The 14,865-nt window shown below is 39.0% G+C and overlaps 1 protein-coding gene across 1 annotated transcript; it reads right to left on the reverse strand.

Moving 5' to 3' along the window:
* Positions 1-7,048: 7,048 nt before the first annotated feature.
* LOC129096920 (voltage-dependent calcium channel gamma-6 subunit-like) lies at positions 7,049-13,605 on the reverse strand. The gene is made up of 6 exons (XM_054605613.1): positions 13,402-13,605; positions 12,437-12,547; positions 11,872-11,980; positions 8,785-8,859; positions 7,415-7,552; positions 7,049-7,269 (listed from the first exon to the last, which is right to left on the reverse strand). The coding sequence occupies exons 1-6, from the start codon at positions 13,603-13,605 to the stop codon at positions 7,049-7,051; spliced, it is 858 nt and encodes a 285-aa protein (XP_054461588.1).
* Between the last annotated feature and the right edge of the window lie 1,260 nt (positions 13,606-14,865).

A 14,865-nucleotide genomic window follows, 5' to 3' on the forward strand; every position in this document is an offset into this window, starting at 1 on the left:
CAATTACAGGACATTTTCATTCATGTGTGCAATCTGAATCTGAAGAGTCACACAGAGTTAAAAGGTGTCCTAAAGGCTCTCTGTTTGGAAATTGATCAATACAACACTAAGGCGTAATTCGATATTGCATGTATTGTGTTTAAAAGTCAAACATTTTTTTATAAATGACAAATACAAGTATTATCCAAGGGGTCCCAGTGTGTATGAGTCCATACATATTGTATTTATGCCCTCTTTTATTCTCTCTGTCTCAAGATTAAGTCCAAATATGACCAATATTTAATTTACATTTGTTATTCAAACTGAACCTAGAGATGTTCAGAACACAAACAAATAAATCTTTAACACCAAATCCTCAAAATGAATTGACGTTTGAGCTTTGGGGCCAATGTGAGTTCATCACCGTTTAAAGTCAGTAATGTGTCATTTTACCATCAACAGCAGTTTATTTAACTTTGTGGTAAAATGTTTATCTATAAATACGCTGTGCTAGCAGACAGTCAGGTGTTTACAGACATCAGTTCACGTTACTGTAGACGTGAACTGAGACGTGTGTCGAGGCACACCAGCGTTTAAGTTTCAAATATTTTAATTCGTCAAGCTACTGTAAAAAAAATCTGTGGGTAGAGACCAGGCGACAAATTCTGGGTCTCATTTCAGTCGGAACACTCTCGGATTATGTAATATTTGCCCCTTTTTTGCATGCTAGCAAATTATCTAAAAACATGTAGCTGATATATATTTTCTAAGCCAAAGATGTGCAATAATCAGATACAATTTCAGAGCTGTAGAGTTCATATTTTTGTCTTTCTGTTTGTCTGTTTGCTTGAATGGGCCGGAATAACAATGCTGCTCTGAGAAAAACAAGTATGTCCAACAGATAAACTTCATATGAGCCACCAAAAAACACCTTAGTTTTCACCTTTGTAAATGCATTTTTCTTTTAGCTATTACAATTGATTGAATTGGTTTTAAAAGCATTTTTTTAAACCCATTAAGAAACATTTAATCTTTAAGAATTCATAATCTCCTAATTTGGATATTCATGGTTTTCTTTGGACAATGATTTTGAAAAGTGAAATAAAAACATCATGCAAATCAGGCACAAAAATCACAGGAAGATGTTTGTAAATGTTTAAGTAGTACAGATTTGTCTTCAATAGTATTTGTGTGAATCTACACACATATCTTTATACAGTAACATTGTGGGGACCTACCTCCAAGCCAGTGTGACATAGGTGGTCCCCACACGGTTGAACTTAATTTAAGGGTCAGGGATAAACCTGCAGAGCACGGGGTCATGGTAAGCTTCCAGGAAATTAAAGTCTACAGACAAAGTTTAATTGATAAATGTGCCTTTAAGACTTGTATTTTACTCACCTAAAATTATACAAAGCAAAAGTGAACTGAATCATGGAAATAATCTAATCCAAAGTGCTGAAAGTATGGATAATAATGCAGTTTATATATCACTGTATGCACCAAAGATTAGGATAAAGCAGTGAAAGTCTGACCTGTTTATCTCCAAAATATCATGACCTGTGTCAATAAACTGTATGAATTTTTTTCTCTACTGTATGTCTCTGCCTTATTTGAGGGTTTATTTATTTATAGAGACATCTGATATTCACTCACACATGAAGCTGAATTTGTACGTGAGCTTTAATAGTTGCAATAAAGTCTTTTTTTAGCTCTTTACTCATATCGTTTAAAATGCACCGCAGTAGTCTGGACACGTGTGACATTCTGGAGATCTTAATTTAATGTCTCCGTGCTACTGCGCTGGACGCTGCTCTGTTTGAGTTGGACCGTTTAAACATCCGTCTGAGTGTGTGCTCACCGGTGTAACCATAGAGAGACCATCTACCTTCTCCCACACACTTCTGCTCTGGGTTTGAGCCAATGAAGCTGCAAATATTTAAGGGCTTAATATCGGTTTTCACCGAGTACACTCTTTACTTGACGAGTTCTCATGTTTATTGGAGGAGTGAATTTTCTTTCCGATAGATGGGGTGACAGTATCTTTTCGTTATTTAATTGTATTTATTTATGGAAATGGCTACTTACTGTGGTTTGGGAAAGATTGTGGATATTGCAAATAAAGTTTGGTTAATGTGTGGAAGGTAAGGCAACTAAAACATTTAGTTTAGGAAAGGGAAAGATCATGTTTTCTTAGAAATGAATGACGGAAACTCCCCTGCATGTGTGTCGGATACATTACTAACAAATCTACCACCTCAGCCATGGACACATTACCTACCACACTGATACATCTCCAGGGACACCGTGCTGGGTATTTACTACTGCTTTTTTTATCCCATCAGGCATAACAACGGAAACAAGACTCATCATAACATGGTTTGTATTTTTTATGTAACCATACACTTTCTTTCACTGATTTAAAATCTTTTATGTTGTGTTGTTTACATTTAAAAATGATGAATACTTGTGATTTATCACCAATAGTGAGAAATTAAAGTCATTTTTGATTTTATGTTTAATCTACCTCCTGTGTGGGATTAAACCACTGGTAAACCACTGGGACATTAGCTAGATTAAAGGTTTATTAGTTTCCAATTATCCCCAGAGTTCCTTAGACATAGGGTGACCATATTTTCAAACCCCCAAGTGAGGATGTTCATGCACGGACCATAGGAGTTTTCATCAGGATTGTGGACATTTATTGCAGCACTTTGCACAGCAAACGAGCGCACCTTTTAACACCATGGACATCTCCTCAGCAGACGATAAAATATGTTTTTTCCCTCACAATCCACAAAAACATAGTTAAATTAAAAACCGTATAATAACACTAGTGAACCGGAACAGATTGCATTGGTGTAATATAACATTTATTGACTGTCAGATACCTTTTTAAAACTCAACAAAAAGTATCTGTCAGTGTGCTCCAGCGTAGACTGCCGGCTAAATTCTCTGCCAGCTTTTTTATATTGTCATCTGTCCGTCTCAATATGATCTTTTTTTTATCAGCATCTCCACCAGCAGCATTTTTGTTGTCGATTACTTTATGAAAGAAGAAGTGAGCTTCCTGGAACTCTTTAGAAAAAACACCTTTATCTTCAGCATGACAGCTAGCTGTTAGCGCACTGACAGTTTCTGTTAGAGAGAGCCACAAGCGCCATAGCAACAGCCTCGACAACGATACAGATTGATTGACACACATACGTACAGACAAATCAACGTTGAATTCAGACGTTTTTTATATTGGGTCAAATAATATTGACGGGTAAAAGAACATCTTAAACAACTATTTCAATGCTGAAAACAAGTACAATATTATTCACATTATAATTATTTGAATGGTGATGACAATTTGAAAGGGATTTTTGAAAACCAGGACATTTGAGTGTTGTACAGATATTTGGTGACAGCACATCAACATGAGTGACGGGTGCTGTGAGTAAAATCCTTCCTAACCAAAGGAGGAGGTGGAGACAGGGTTTCTAGAACACTTTGCTGACACATAAAGAACGTTTGTAGCTTTAACAACTCGAGATCTGAGCTCACTTTACTTCAGCGCTTCTCATATGAACCCCTGGAGGATAATTTGATTCTCTGCGGTGCAGTGAAGTGGATTGGATGACGGTGGGAATGTATGACGTCAGGGTCTCAGTCTAAACCAGGTCCTCACATTGTTAACACACCCCGTGTGTATCATCACATTTGAGAGCTGCACACACATGTGCATTTTAACAAGTGAATTTGAGAGTGTTTAGTGTGCACAGCGTGTCTCCAGGTTTGTGTTTCTCCTGCCACGTCAGTCCTATTGGCCACGGTTCTATATTTAGCCAGGAGGTCGCAGCCAAACAGCATGCGAGACGCTTCAGAGAGACGTGAGCTTGGAAGGAGGTCAGTGTGGTGACTGGGAACCGGAGCATTAGTAACGTTAGCGTTGGGAGAGAGGGGTCGAAGAGGGGCAAAAACCACAAGTCAGAACCATCCAAACTGTTTGCACGAGGTCATGTACACCAAAACCTGATTGATTGATTCGAAAAGTAACACTGATCTCGTCAATGTCACCACATACCTGTAATCTATTTTGTACGCTGCATTCAGGCACTGTCGGAAATATCAGAATTATGGCTTGAGTGTTTCTGACTGGTTAAAAGGGCCCTGCTGGTGGTCCGGCAGTCTAAGTATGTACTGTATCGTATAACATGCAACCGCAACATCCAGAGTTCAAATTTAGCCGGGACCTTTGTTGTATGTCATAGGCCTCTTTACCTCCTCTTATATTCTGCTGCCCCTCACAGTTCACTCTCTCATGAAAGGTAAAAGTGTAGTATCCATATCCAAAAGAAGGTTAATGATAGGAAAGTTGGAATTGCCCATGATCATGAAGTAGCTGAGATGTGATCATTTTAGAGGAAGGAGTGTATGACCACTATGTTATAGACAAATGACAAATATTTTAAATTAAAAAGGTCAATTTGTTTAAAACTTTCCACCTGGATTTCAAATATTACAAATGTATTGGTTTATAATGACCCGTGGGTGTATTGGATCTGAGCCTGGGCTTTATATTTAGTTAGTGACACATCAGTCTGGTAGTAGACCAACAGTGTGTTCACACCATTTATTTACAAAAAAAACAGGAATTGTAAACATTGATTGTACTTCAAACTCCAACCACCACAGTGCCAGTTTGAGCTAACTTTTATTTTGTTGACATATTAGAGTCAAAAGGTTTTATGGAGGGAGTTTTGGATAGCTCTTTGTTTCACTCCATATATCAGACAATACTGTCAACAGCCACGTTTTTAGGAATAAATGTTGTATAAATCAGGTTATGAATGATATATGAACAAACCCCTCTGTAGAAACCTTCAGAATATAGAGATGAATGGAACTGTAAAGTTTGGTGAATGTAAGAGCTACTGAAGTGGAGATTTCTGGATCAGAGTCTGAGAAAAAACTCATTTAGAGAAAACGGCCTTATGTTTGACACTACAGGTAAATAGAGTAAAAAAAACAACTAATAGATATAACCATGAAACTTCCCCCAGATGATCACTTTCATTAAGACAATTCTTTTTTGTATTACAATCTGTTTTAGGATGTTTACTTTCCACTGGTCTGAGAGTAGACACATGAAGAAAAAATGGCCCAAAATCTCATAATCGATCAGTGCATGAAAAAATAATGTTTTGCCTGCAGTGTCTCGTCTTAATCGGTCTACCCCGCTACATAAAAAGCCATTATGTTACATGTTACATCCGCTGGCATTGAATTCATTTTTGGGAAATCTTTGATGATGTGTTACTGTAGCTGTGTTTGAAGGCTTAAGTGATCCGGTAAGCAAAGACTACATGAAGAAGTTGAATACAAACTTCTGTTATTGGACTTCATATTTTATGTTTTGGTTTCAATTCAGAAGTTTAGCACTAGTTCACTTGCAGAGATTTGTGGGTATTTAAAAAATACAGAATATGAAAACTATTCTAAATAATGACTTAAGTATTGTACTATGCTTACTTTATCATAAGTAAAATGTTATGCATTACATTTACAACCGATGAAAATCCAGCACAAACACAAAGAGGACGTATCAAATATGCAGCTCGTAAACACAGTCATTTTTATCATGAGGTGTAAAGTGGGCCGGTACAATAAGACGGCTATTGAGGAGACAAAGACTGTAAGCTGAGAACGTGTTCAGGGTGCAGAATAGGAGAGAAATGGAACCTGAGAGTGGGAGACATTAAATATTCATGTCATGTTTAATAATAAAATGAAGTCATTCATTCTCAATCGATTCGGATCAAAAAACAAGTTGCAGAGTCGGTTCACCTTCCATTCAGGCACAGAGAAGCACTTTGCTTGAACAGGGATCATCCATTAAAAACACAGACGGTAACAACATGGCAGCCTGTCACACTTTTTGGCTGATTTAACAGCGTGTATCTTCCAATCCAACATAAATCTTTTTAGCTGTATCTGCTTGTCAAACAATTTATAAAGCGTGGCACCTACCTGACACTTAATTTAAAATAAAACATTTGTAATATTCTTGCAGTGTGAGCCATATCTAATGCAATGCATGTGAAATCTGATATGCTCATAACCAGACAAAGACAATAAGTATAAAGCTTGAAATAAATTATTATTGATGAGAAATAAAAAATGTAATTAAAGGTATTTGTGGGCTACCATTTCAATTTTAGAGCCCTGTCACATGACTATGCATGAAATGTATTTGTAATTAATGTCTCTTAATGTTAATGGGTGAACAACAAAACATAGACAGAAAGGCAGCTCTGCAGACAGGACACACATGATATTACTCTTTTCACACATCACTGAGAAAAAAAAAAATAGTTTCTTAAATGAGGTTCTCTGATTGGAGGTCAATAAACTGTTCTGTTCATTCAGTTTTTAATTACATTTATTTAGTAATGGTTTAAATCACCAGCATTTAGAATAAATGTACTCTCTAAAGTAACTACAAAGAACTTCTATCTGATTATGAATAAGTCTACATAAGCAAACAGACCACCAGCGAGTATATTGGCTATTTCTATATAGTTATTATTGTTACTATAGGTTTTCTAAATGGACTCTGGTGCTCAGGAAACATTACAGATAAATTAAGTAGCCAAAAATCATTATGTCATGCTTTATGAACATGATAGCATTTAGTTTAGCCAATAACTAGCATGTTAGCTATCCTTCCAGCAAAGGAGCAACATTAAAAGAGTTGACATTAACTACTTCATTTCACTTCTACACTATTTAAAACAGCATTTTTGTGAATTGTTTGAGTTTAAGCATTGAGTTCATGTCAAAGGAGTGGAATAGTTGAAAAATAGGTTAAGTTGCAAAGGACTAATTACAGTAATTTAATGAATGAACTAACAGTAAATTGCATCCAAACCTTGCAGGATAGTAAGACAATAAAGGACTGGTTCCCAACCACATCTGAGCATTAAGATCGCCATACTTGATAACATTTCTCTGCTAAGACGTCTTTGGGAAACACCTTCGTCCCTCCAAACCCTCCCAAAAGTGCGACACCACCTCCAGGCCACTAGCTGCTGCTGTCCCTGTGAGGGAGACACCTCTGCCAGGGGCTGTAGGGCAGCGCCAGCAGCAGGAAGAGGAGCCCACCCACGATGAGGACGCCGCCCGCACAGCCGATGCACGACACCGACCAGGACAGCTCGTGGTGGAGAGGAACCGTGTGGTCGCTGGCCAGGAAGGCCAGGACGGACTGGTGGAAAACCATCAGAGTGACAAGCACCAGGAGACCTGTGGGAGAAACATTGGACATCAATTTTGGGACACTTTTTTAAACAAATGAAACAAGATTTATCAACCTCTAGCAATAGCTACTAATCAATAAAGATGCTCTAAAAGCTCGAAAGTTGCCCAGTGTGTTGTTTCCTCGACTGACCTGACAGAACAAAGCAAACGGACGCTGGCTTGAGGAAGAAGAGTATCTCTTTACTGAGAGACATGGTGATACATATGGACCCCATCACCATCAGGAACAGGCTGAACAGGGCCAACATGGCTGCCGCTACATTCAGATCTGCACAGAGAAAGGAAAGCAGCGCTATTATCACGATAACATTTACCAGGAGTTTAGAAAGAAAAACCTCTGACAACTTGCCGCAACGCAATTCAACATCAACTGTCGATGAGTTGCTTTGGCATAGCAAATATGTGTGAGTGTACATTTATAATAGACTCATTTGTAACTCCATAGCTGTGCACTTTTTTGGCATCTGACCAACATTCAAAACTCTTTGATATATTACTTAAACGGTCTGTAAACGTAATTCAGAGCTTATCCACGATTAAAGGGGGTTGCCTCCACATGGCTCTCAACATGGAGATGGCTGAGCCGGGGACTGGAAACTAACGGTTATTTATCTACATATAAACATCTCTTTGGACCTACCCAGAGAAAGGTATTATGGGTAACCATAGGCCATGGCGGCTTGCAGAAGAGCTGATGCACAAACCTCCGAAATCTCAGCAATCAAAATCAATATTGGTTGATCCGACAAGTATAAAAGTTTAAAAGAAATCGACCCATAATGACATCATGACTGCAATGACATTTTGGGACCATTAGTATTTTGTATTTGCTCAGGTTTTTGAGAGGATTATTTGGGAGGATCATTCAACACAAGAAAACAAATATCTAAGATGTGAAAAAGATAAAATGTTTTGTTGCTTTATGATTTCCCTTTATATTCATATTAATCATGAAAGAAGATTTACATAAAGTAAGACTTGTGATCTAAAATCTCAGTTCCAGTATGGTGTTTCATACACTCATGGCTGTATTTATTGAATCACTAAAGCGTCGACAGTGATGTGGAACCAGCGACCAATTAGATTTAAATGTACGTCTGTCGTTCTTCATTCAGCGTATGGCACTCTGTGATCTTAATACATTATGGAGCTGCCAGTGAAATGAGAGGTTAGACGGCTGCTGGGAGACACTTGAACGCAGCGTAGGCGGAATAGATTTCAAAACACTCACAGAGCAGACAATGGCCAACCTGAAAGAGTGCAGCGAAGAGGTGAAGGGAGACGGAGAGAAAAGGAAAGGACAGAAAAAGACAGGGGCGGATGACGGACAGGAGGCTGAGGAATAAAGAAAGAGCATCAGAGGAGGGAGATGAAGGGGAGCAGGGAGAGAGAGAGAGAGGTGGAGAGGAAGAAAAGGGATAAAGAAAGGAGGTAGTGGGCGGGTGAGGTGGGATAGCGGTTCAGAGAGGCCACGAGAGCCAAAAGAGGTGCGTGACTCACTCTTCCTTGTTGTCTTCTGAAACATCACAGCATTTTCCCCCGTGGTGAAAAACTTGAAGTAGGTGCAGTTTGATTCTGCAGAAAGGAAAAAAAAAAGATGGAGGACGAGAAAAAGAGCCACTGTTAACTGAGAGGAACACAAACATAGACAGCTAATCTGCCGTAACTGCTCGCAATCTTGATGAGCATCTCATTGACATTCAAGCAGCCACATCTCTCTCTCTCTTTGGTTTCGACAATTCTCCATCAAGCACAATCATCCGTGAACGACAATGACAACCTCAAGGTGACAGTCCAATGCTTCCCGCACAATTAGCATTCCGCCGCCCTGATGATGTGTTACAGTAATTGGAGTTTGGCCGTCAAATGGAATGTGACACCTCTATCTGCTACCTCGCACATTTGCGCACACGAGCAAGCGAAACACGCACACACATTACTCTTAATTAGTGTGATCAAAGCTACATCCTCAGAGAGTTCTGGCTTGTTCTTTTCCACACAACAGCTATCGGCGTAGCAGCACTGAGAGGAGCTGCACTCAAATCCCATTGACAAAATGTCTAATCCCATCAACAAATAAAGGGGTCCCTTTAACAGGCAGTCAGACAATAATTGGACTTTCCTCTTTGTACCTCTTTATCCATTAAGGAAGACATGTTTCATGTTGTTCAGTCATGGGCGTCTGGCAAAAACACTTACAGTTACAATGTGTTATATTTCGGCCTGTTCTTATCGAGCAATAACTGTACAAAGACAAAAATGCTGTTATACATAGATATTCTTGGAAATAGTTTTGTAAGTAATCAATGTAATCATGAACCAAACTGCCAAAGCCCACACAAGCCAGGTTGGGGCGGTGGTTGATGGGCCAAACAGAAGATGATCTTAAACCCAGGAAACAGCTGCTGATGTGAACTGAGAAGGGATCATTCATTTATGTGTCATGTGACTTGCATCCTTCAGTAATGGCCCTTCTGTTGTTATTCTAACCCAAATGAAGATCTTTTTACAGACCTAACTAAGTGGTTTTGTTGCCTAAACCCAACTTTCCAAAACCCAGTTTTTTCCTTTGAAGATGAAAGGTTTTTTTGAAAAGACTTTATGCATGCAATGAGAGGAAATTGACACATGTTGCTTGACATTCGTAGGAAAAGGCAATCAACTTTTGTAAGCTATCAATCGAACCATTTTTGAGGATATGTCACCTAATACAACAATATAGCGTAAATGATTTACTCATGAAGGATGTTAAGATGTCGTTCTCACTGAAGATACCACCATGCTGTGGTACAATTATGAATGTCCAATGATTACATATATGATGCCAATCTAAACATGAACTACTTTCATCTCATATGTGTCCCAACATTGGCATTTTAAACTCTGCACTTTGGCCAACCTTTGTTAATTGTAAACAACATGCTTGATAAACAAAGTAATGTGGGCTAATATTGATTCCTTTTTGTGAACTAATGACTGTTTCACTTTTGGTACAATTATATAGTTAGCCAATGGGGGTTGTATCCTTATCCAACCATGCAAATAAGGAAGCCTAGTCATGTCTAGTCAATGACAGGGAACCAACAACCTACAACCATCCCTTTACATGTTAGAAAGTCCCAGGGAACACTGCAACCCTGTGAACCACTAAGCAAGTAACCCTGTGAATCAGTCCTCGTCGCTTTGATGAAAATCAAACAGGCATCCTGTCTGAAACCGATGATGAACACACACAGAGCTTCTGGTGGACTTTTTCCAGTCTGTCTCTATTTTGCTTTTTATGTGAGTCATTCTTCAAAAGGGGAGCTCGAACAGGCGAGTCATGGAAAAATAGATGTAATAATCTTTTCCAGGCACGTCTTAAAGTTAGACATCTGAATGGCATTTTCAACCCACAATTCTTCATTATTTCCATAAGCTGTTCTTCAACCTGTGATGAGAATTTGGTTATTAATTAAAACATTTTCATATGTTTCTGTACAGCATGGTCTCAGGCCCTCGGCGTGTTGATACCAGTGCAGAAGTGAATCTTTACTGTCTCTATGAGATGCACCGGGCTTTCAACTAACTGCAATATAAACCAATCAAAATCATTGTCAGATGTTCAGAGAAAAGGCTCTGTTAGTGTCATGATGTAGACAAATTACCAACAGAAATGATTGGAGAACAAAACAAAGGACTTTCAACCAGGCCACTGATGTTCATGCCCCAATTGTTATGTTTTACTTTATGGTTCAGCTTAAAATAGGTCAGTAAACTAAGTGGTTTTGTTGCCAACGGTAACTGCGACCGTAGTTGCACGTCATAGTCTTTAGTGCTGGGCTATCCAGTGCGTTAGAAATTGACACCAAGGGTTGGGCTGAGAACGTGCTGGAGCAACGGACATATTTTTACTAGCTAGAAGTCCACTAAGTGCAGGCACAGGAGTTCACTGGTGGGATGTGTCAAACAAACAAGTCACTGAGTTACATGACATTATGTGCGTAGCTAACGTTACATAACAAGCGTACTTAATTTAAGCCAAACCATGACGTTTTTATCTTAACCCTAACTAATATTTGCCGACAGTTTTAACCACACTAAACATGCTTAATATATATATTTTTTTGTGTATTGCTGTCATGGCCAGTTCTTCTTTTCTAGGTTAGTTCTTGACCTCTATGGGACTTTTTCAAATCGTATAGAAAAAAAGAAACTCAAACCAGAAAACTGGATTGTTACTCATGAGCTGAGGACTTCCAAAATCCAAATGATGTAACCTCTCACTTGACCCAAAAGCAATTTGACTGACTTGCTCTTTCAGTCAGACTATGTAACATTGACTCAGTCAGCCAGTGAACTCATCCAGACACACATCAAACAGTGAGCCAAACATCATTTGTCTTGCCAGAGAGTCAGGTAGACCTCTCATTCATGCTATCTCGCTTTCCCAAACTGAGCTGTCCAACGACCTCGAGAGTTTGACAAACGTCCAGTCGGCCAGTTGGTCCGTCAATCATCATCCAAAAACTCCTACACTCACACAGACCAGCCAGCTACCATAAAGGTTAGACAACCACCCAACCAGTCAGAAAATCTGTGAGTCACCTCCAGGTAGCTCGGCAGGTCCACAGCTTTCTCTCTCTGGGTCGATATCAGACACCCACAAGGTCTTTGTGCAGCCCTTCCACAGGCCGTAGTGAGCTGTCAGACATGTCTGCAAAAAGAAAAAAGATTGGAGAGGTTTTTTTAGCACAATCCAATCCAAATTGATTTAGAAAGCACATTTAAAAACGACAGTTAAGGGTAGTGCTGTACGACAAAATATAACAAAAAGGTCGGAGTGATAGGTGGGTGAACAACAAAATCCTAAAATCAATCCTAACACGCACAAGTAGCCAGTGAATGAGCGCCAGTATGGGGGAAATGTGCTCTCGCCTGCATGTTCTTGTTAAAATATGCGGTAGTAATATAATGTCTTTCCATCCATCACAGTGTTAAGACACCAAACAGATTCATTTCCATCAGGAAATCACTGTTTAGTTGAGGTGTTTTTCACCATGTTTTTTAATACTTAGGAAAACATCATTGCACAGATTAATATGAATATGTACCATATGAATTAAGTCATATGTAGAAAATATCCCGTTTGTTGCTAATTCCGATATTACACCTGGTTGTTGTAGAAACTCTTAGGAGGTGATAGCTCCACCCAGAACTCTGTCCCCATCCCAAGGACTGTCAGGACTACGCCCACGATGGCCACAAAGAACGCCAACTTGATCTGGGGACAGAACATAACACAAAACAATGAGGTAGTGTTTAAATTAAATCAAAAGGAAATTGAAAGAGCTAGCAAGTAAAATGTTACATGCACATAGTAGTAAGCACCATGTCTAGCTTTTTTCACATATGCATTTTATCAGAATTTACTGTCCATGTTGAGGTGATTTCACAAAATCATGTCCATTTTCTTCTGCAATAACAACATTTAAGCTCTTGGCATCATTTCATTTCTGTGGGAGTTCAGTACATAGGGGATGAACATGAGAACTGGACCATAATGTGCTGCGATTTACACAAGGAGAACAACAAAGCTAGTTAATCTATAAGCAGAAATCCTTCAGTAATGTGCACGGAGGCAATTAACCATACCAAAGGGAAAGAACAATCTCTGAATGTTGTTTTTAATGTCCTCAACAGATGAAAGACCAACCCCCCAACGCGCAGTTAAGATGTGTGGGTGGGCTCTTGTACTTCTGTGTGGAGATGTTGAGAGTGAAGATGTTTTTGAGTGGTGACTTTTTGTATGTTATGCATGAGGTTTAAGTAGTAGGGTATTGAATTCAGTGTGGGTAAAGCCGGCACAGTCATCTTTGAGCAATCATTTTCCACTAACATGGTTCTCATGATTACATAACATTTTATTTCCATAACGTCCAAGGACTGCATTTGGTCTTTTGCAAATACTTATTTTCTAACTTTAGATCTGCTCTTGTGAACTGTTCCCTGACCTGTGGAAAAGCCTGATTTCAGTTGAAATGGCAGCTTAATGACGAATGATCGATTGGTTCCATCGAGAATACTTTCATACAGCCAGCGGGAGAACACACATTCACACAATATGAAACCAGTCACCTTCCCTTCCTGGGCCTCACTCATGGTGTGTCCTGTTGACGTCGTCCTGCGCCGCTTGTTCCCCCCAAATGTACTTCGTCCAGTCATAAGGCCGGACAGGCCTGCAGCACCCTGGGGTGCTACTCCCGGTGCAGCCACCGCTCCTGGCCCTGCCGGACCAATAGTACGGCCCTCCTCATCGGTCACAAAAAAGGTGGACCACATGTTGTAACAAAATAAAAAACAACTAAGACAGCCGAGTGGGATTTAGTTCGGGGAGCTTTGCTTTGATGGTTGAAACTTTAGCAATAGAAAAATTGATGACTGGAACAACAACAGAGGAGAACTGTTGTGTATTCTCAGTTTGTGCCCATAAAAGAGAACAGGAAAAAGACCTGAGACAGTGTTAAAGTTATAATGTCAAACAGGTTATCTGACAAAAAGGAAGGAGAAGCACAGGAAGAGGTAGAGAGATGAACCAAGAAAAAGACTATTAGATAAGAACTAACAGCAAAAAACGGTCATACAAAAGTAAAAGAAAACTTTAGCAGACATAGGCAGGAATCAGCCTTCTCTTGAAAAACAGCCTTGAAAAAAATGACGGCTTTGAAGACAGATCCAGAACTGATAAATTAATCATTATGAAAAATAAAATGATAGAAAATATGTGTAGCAAAGTGTGGCCACTTTTCGAGTCTTTAGAGGTAGATACCAGGTGTGGATGAAGTGATGCTTCCTAGAAATGGAAATGGAAAGACAAAAGTAAAGAGGAGAATTTCAAAGTAACTATGTAAGGCATTTATGTAAAACATCAGCTGGAAATGAAGTTATTGTCTTTTGCACAAACTTCACAGTTTATAAAGAACAGTCATTTATTGTCAGAGCGACAATGCAGGTGCACATTTCATGGTACTAAAATAAACCAAGAATTACTCATATCATATTTTTTATAGAGATGAAATAGAGAATTACACTTCCTGCTTATACGGACATGTTCCACATGTTTAGAGAGACATTCTTACATTTTGGGACGTGAGCGATAATGACAATCATCAACTCTCTTGGGAATTTCCATTTTAAGTTTATTATGACAACCATTACATAAATCTGTCAACCGAAAAAAAATGTCATTCCAGATTATGTACCAAAATAAATGACCAAACTCACAGAGAAAAAACATGAAAAGCAAACAGAGCTAGACACACAGTTGTTTTTTTGTAATTGGAAAACCCCAAAAACAAAAAGAATATACATTTTATCTGGATAAGGAAGAATGCAGGTTAAGGCTGCGAATATACAGTTGGTGGTCTGGCTCAATATTTTGATATGGGATCTTGGCTATTTGTTAATAAGTACAGTTCGCCCACATAGTGAAGGAAAGAGTTACCCAACTAGGTGATGGTGACTCTCTCTGTTATCTCGAGTTACAGCACCATTGCTTCCCTTCACCTTGAAGCAATATTACGCTATCCCACTATAGAGATT

The sequence above is a fragment of the Anoplopoma fimbria genome, chromosome 10 (genome assembly GCF_027596085.1).
Source record: "Anoplopoma fimbria isolate UVic2021 breed Golden Eagle Sablefish chromosome 10, Afim_UVic_2022, whole genome shotgun sequence".
Lineage (NCBI taxonomy): Eukaryota > Metazoa > Chordata > Actinopteri > Perciformes > Anoplopomatidae > Anoplopoma > Anoplopoma fimbria.

Excerpts from the sequence above, each read along its gene's own strand:
- LOC129096920 (XM_054605613.1), bottom strand. The coding sequence starts at position 13,605 with ATGTGGTCCACCTTTTTTGTGACCGATGAGGAGGGCCGTACTATTGGT. Across the intron at positions 12,548-13,401 it reads GTGAGGCCCAGGAAGGGAAG|ATCAAGTTGGCGTTCTTTGT; the intron begins GTGACTGGTTTC and ends TTCTGTCCCCAG. Across the intron at positions 11,981-12,436 it reads AGAGTTTCTACAACAACCAG|ACATGTCTGACAGCTCACTA; the intron begins GTGTAATATCGG and ends TTCTTTTTGCAG.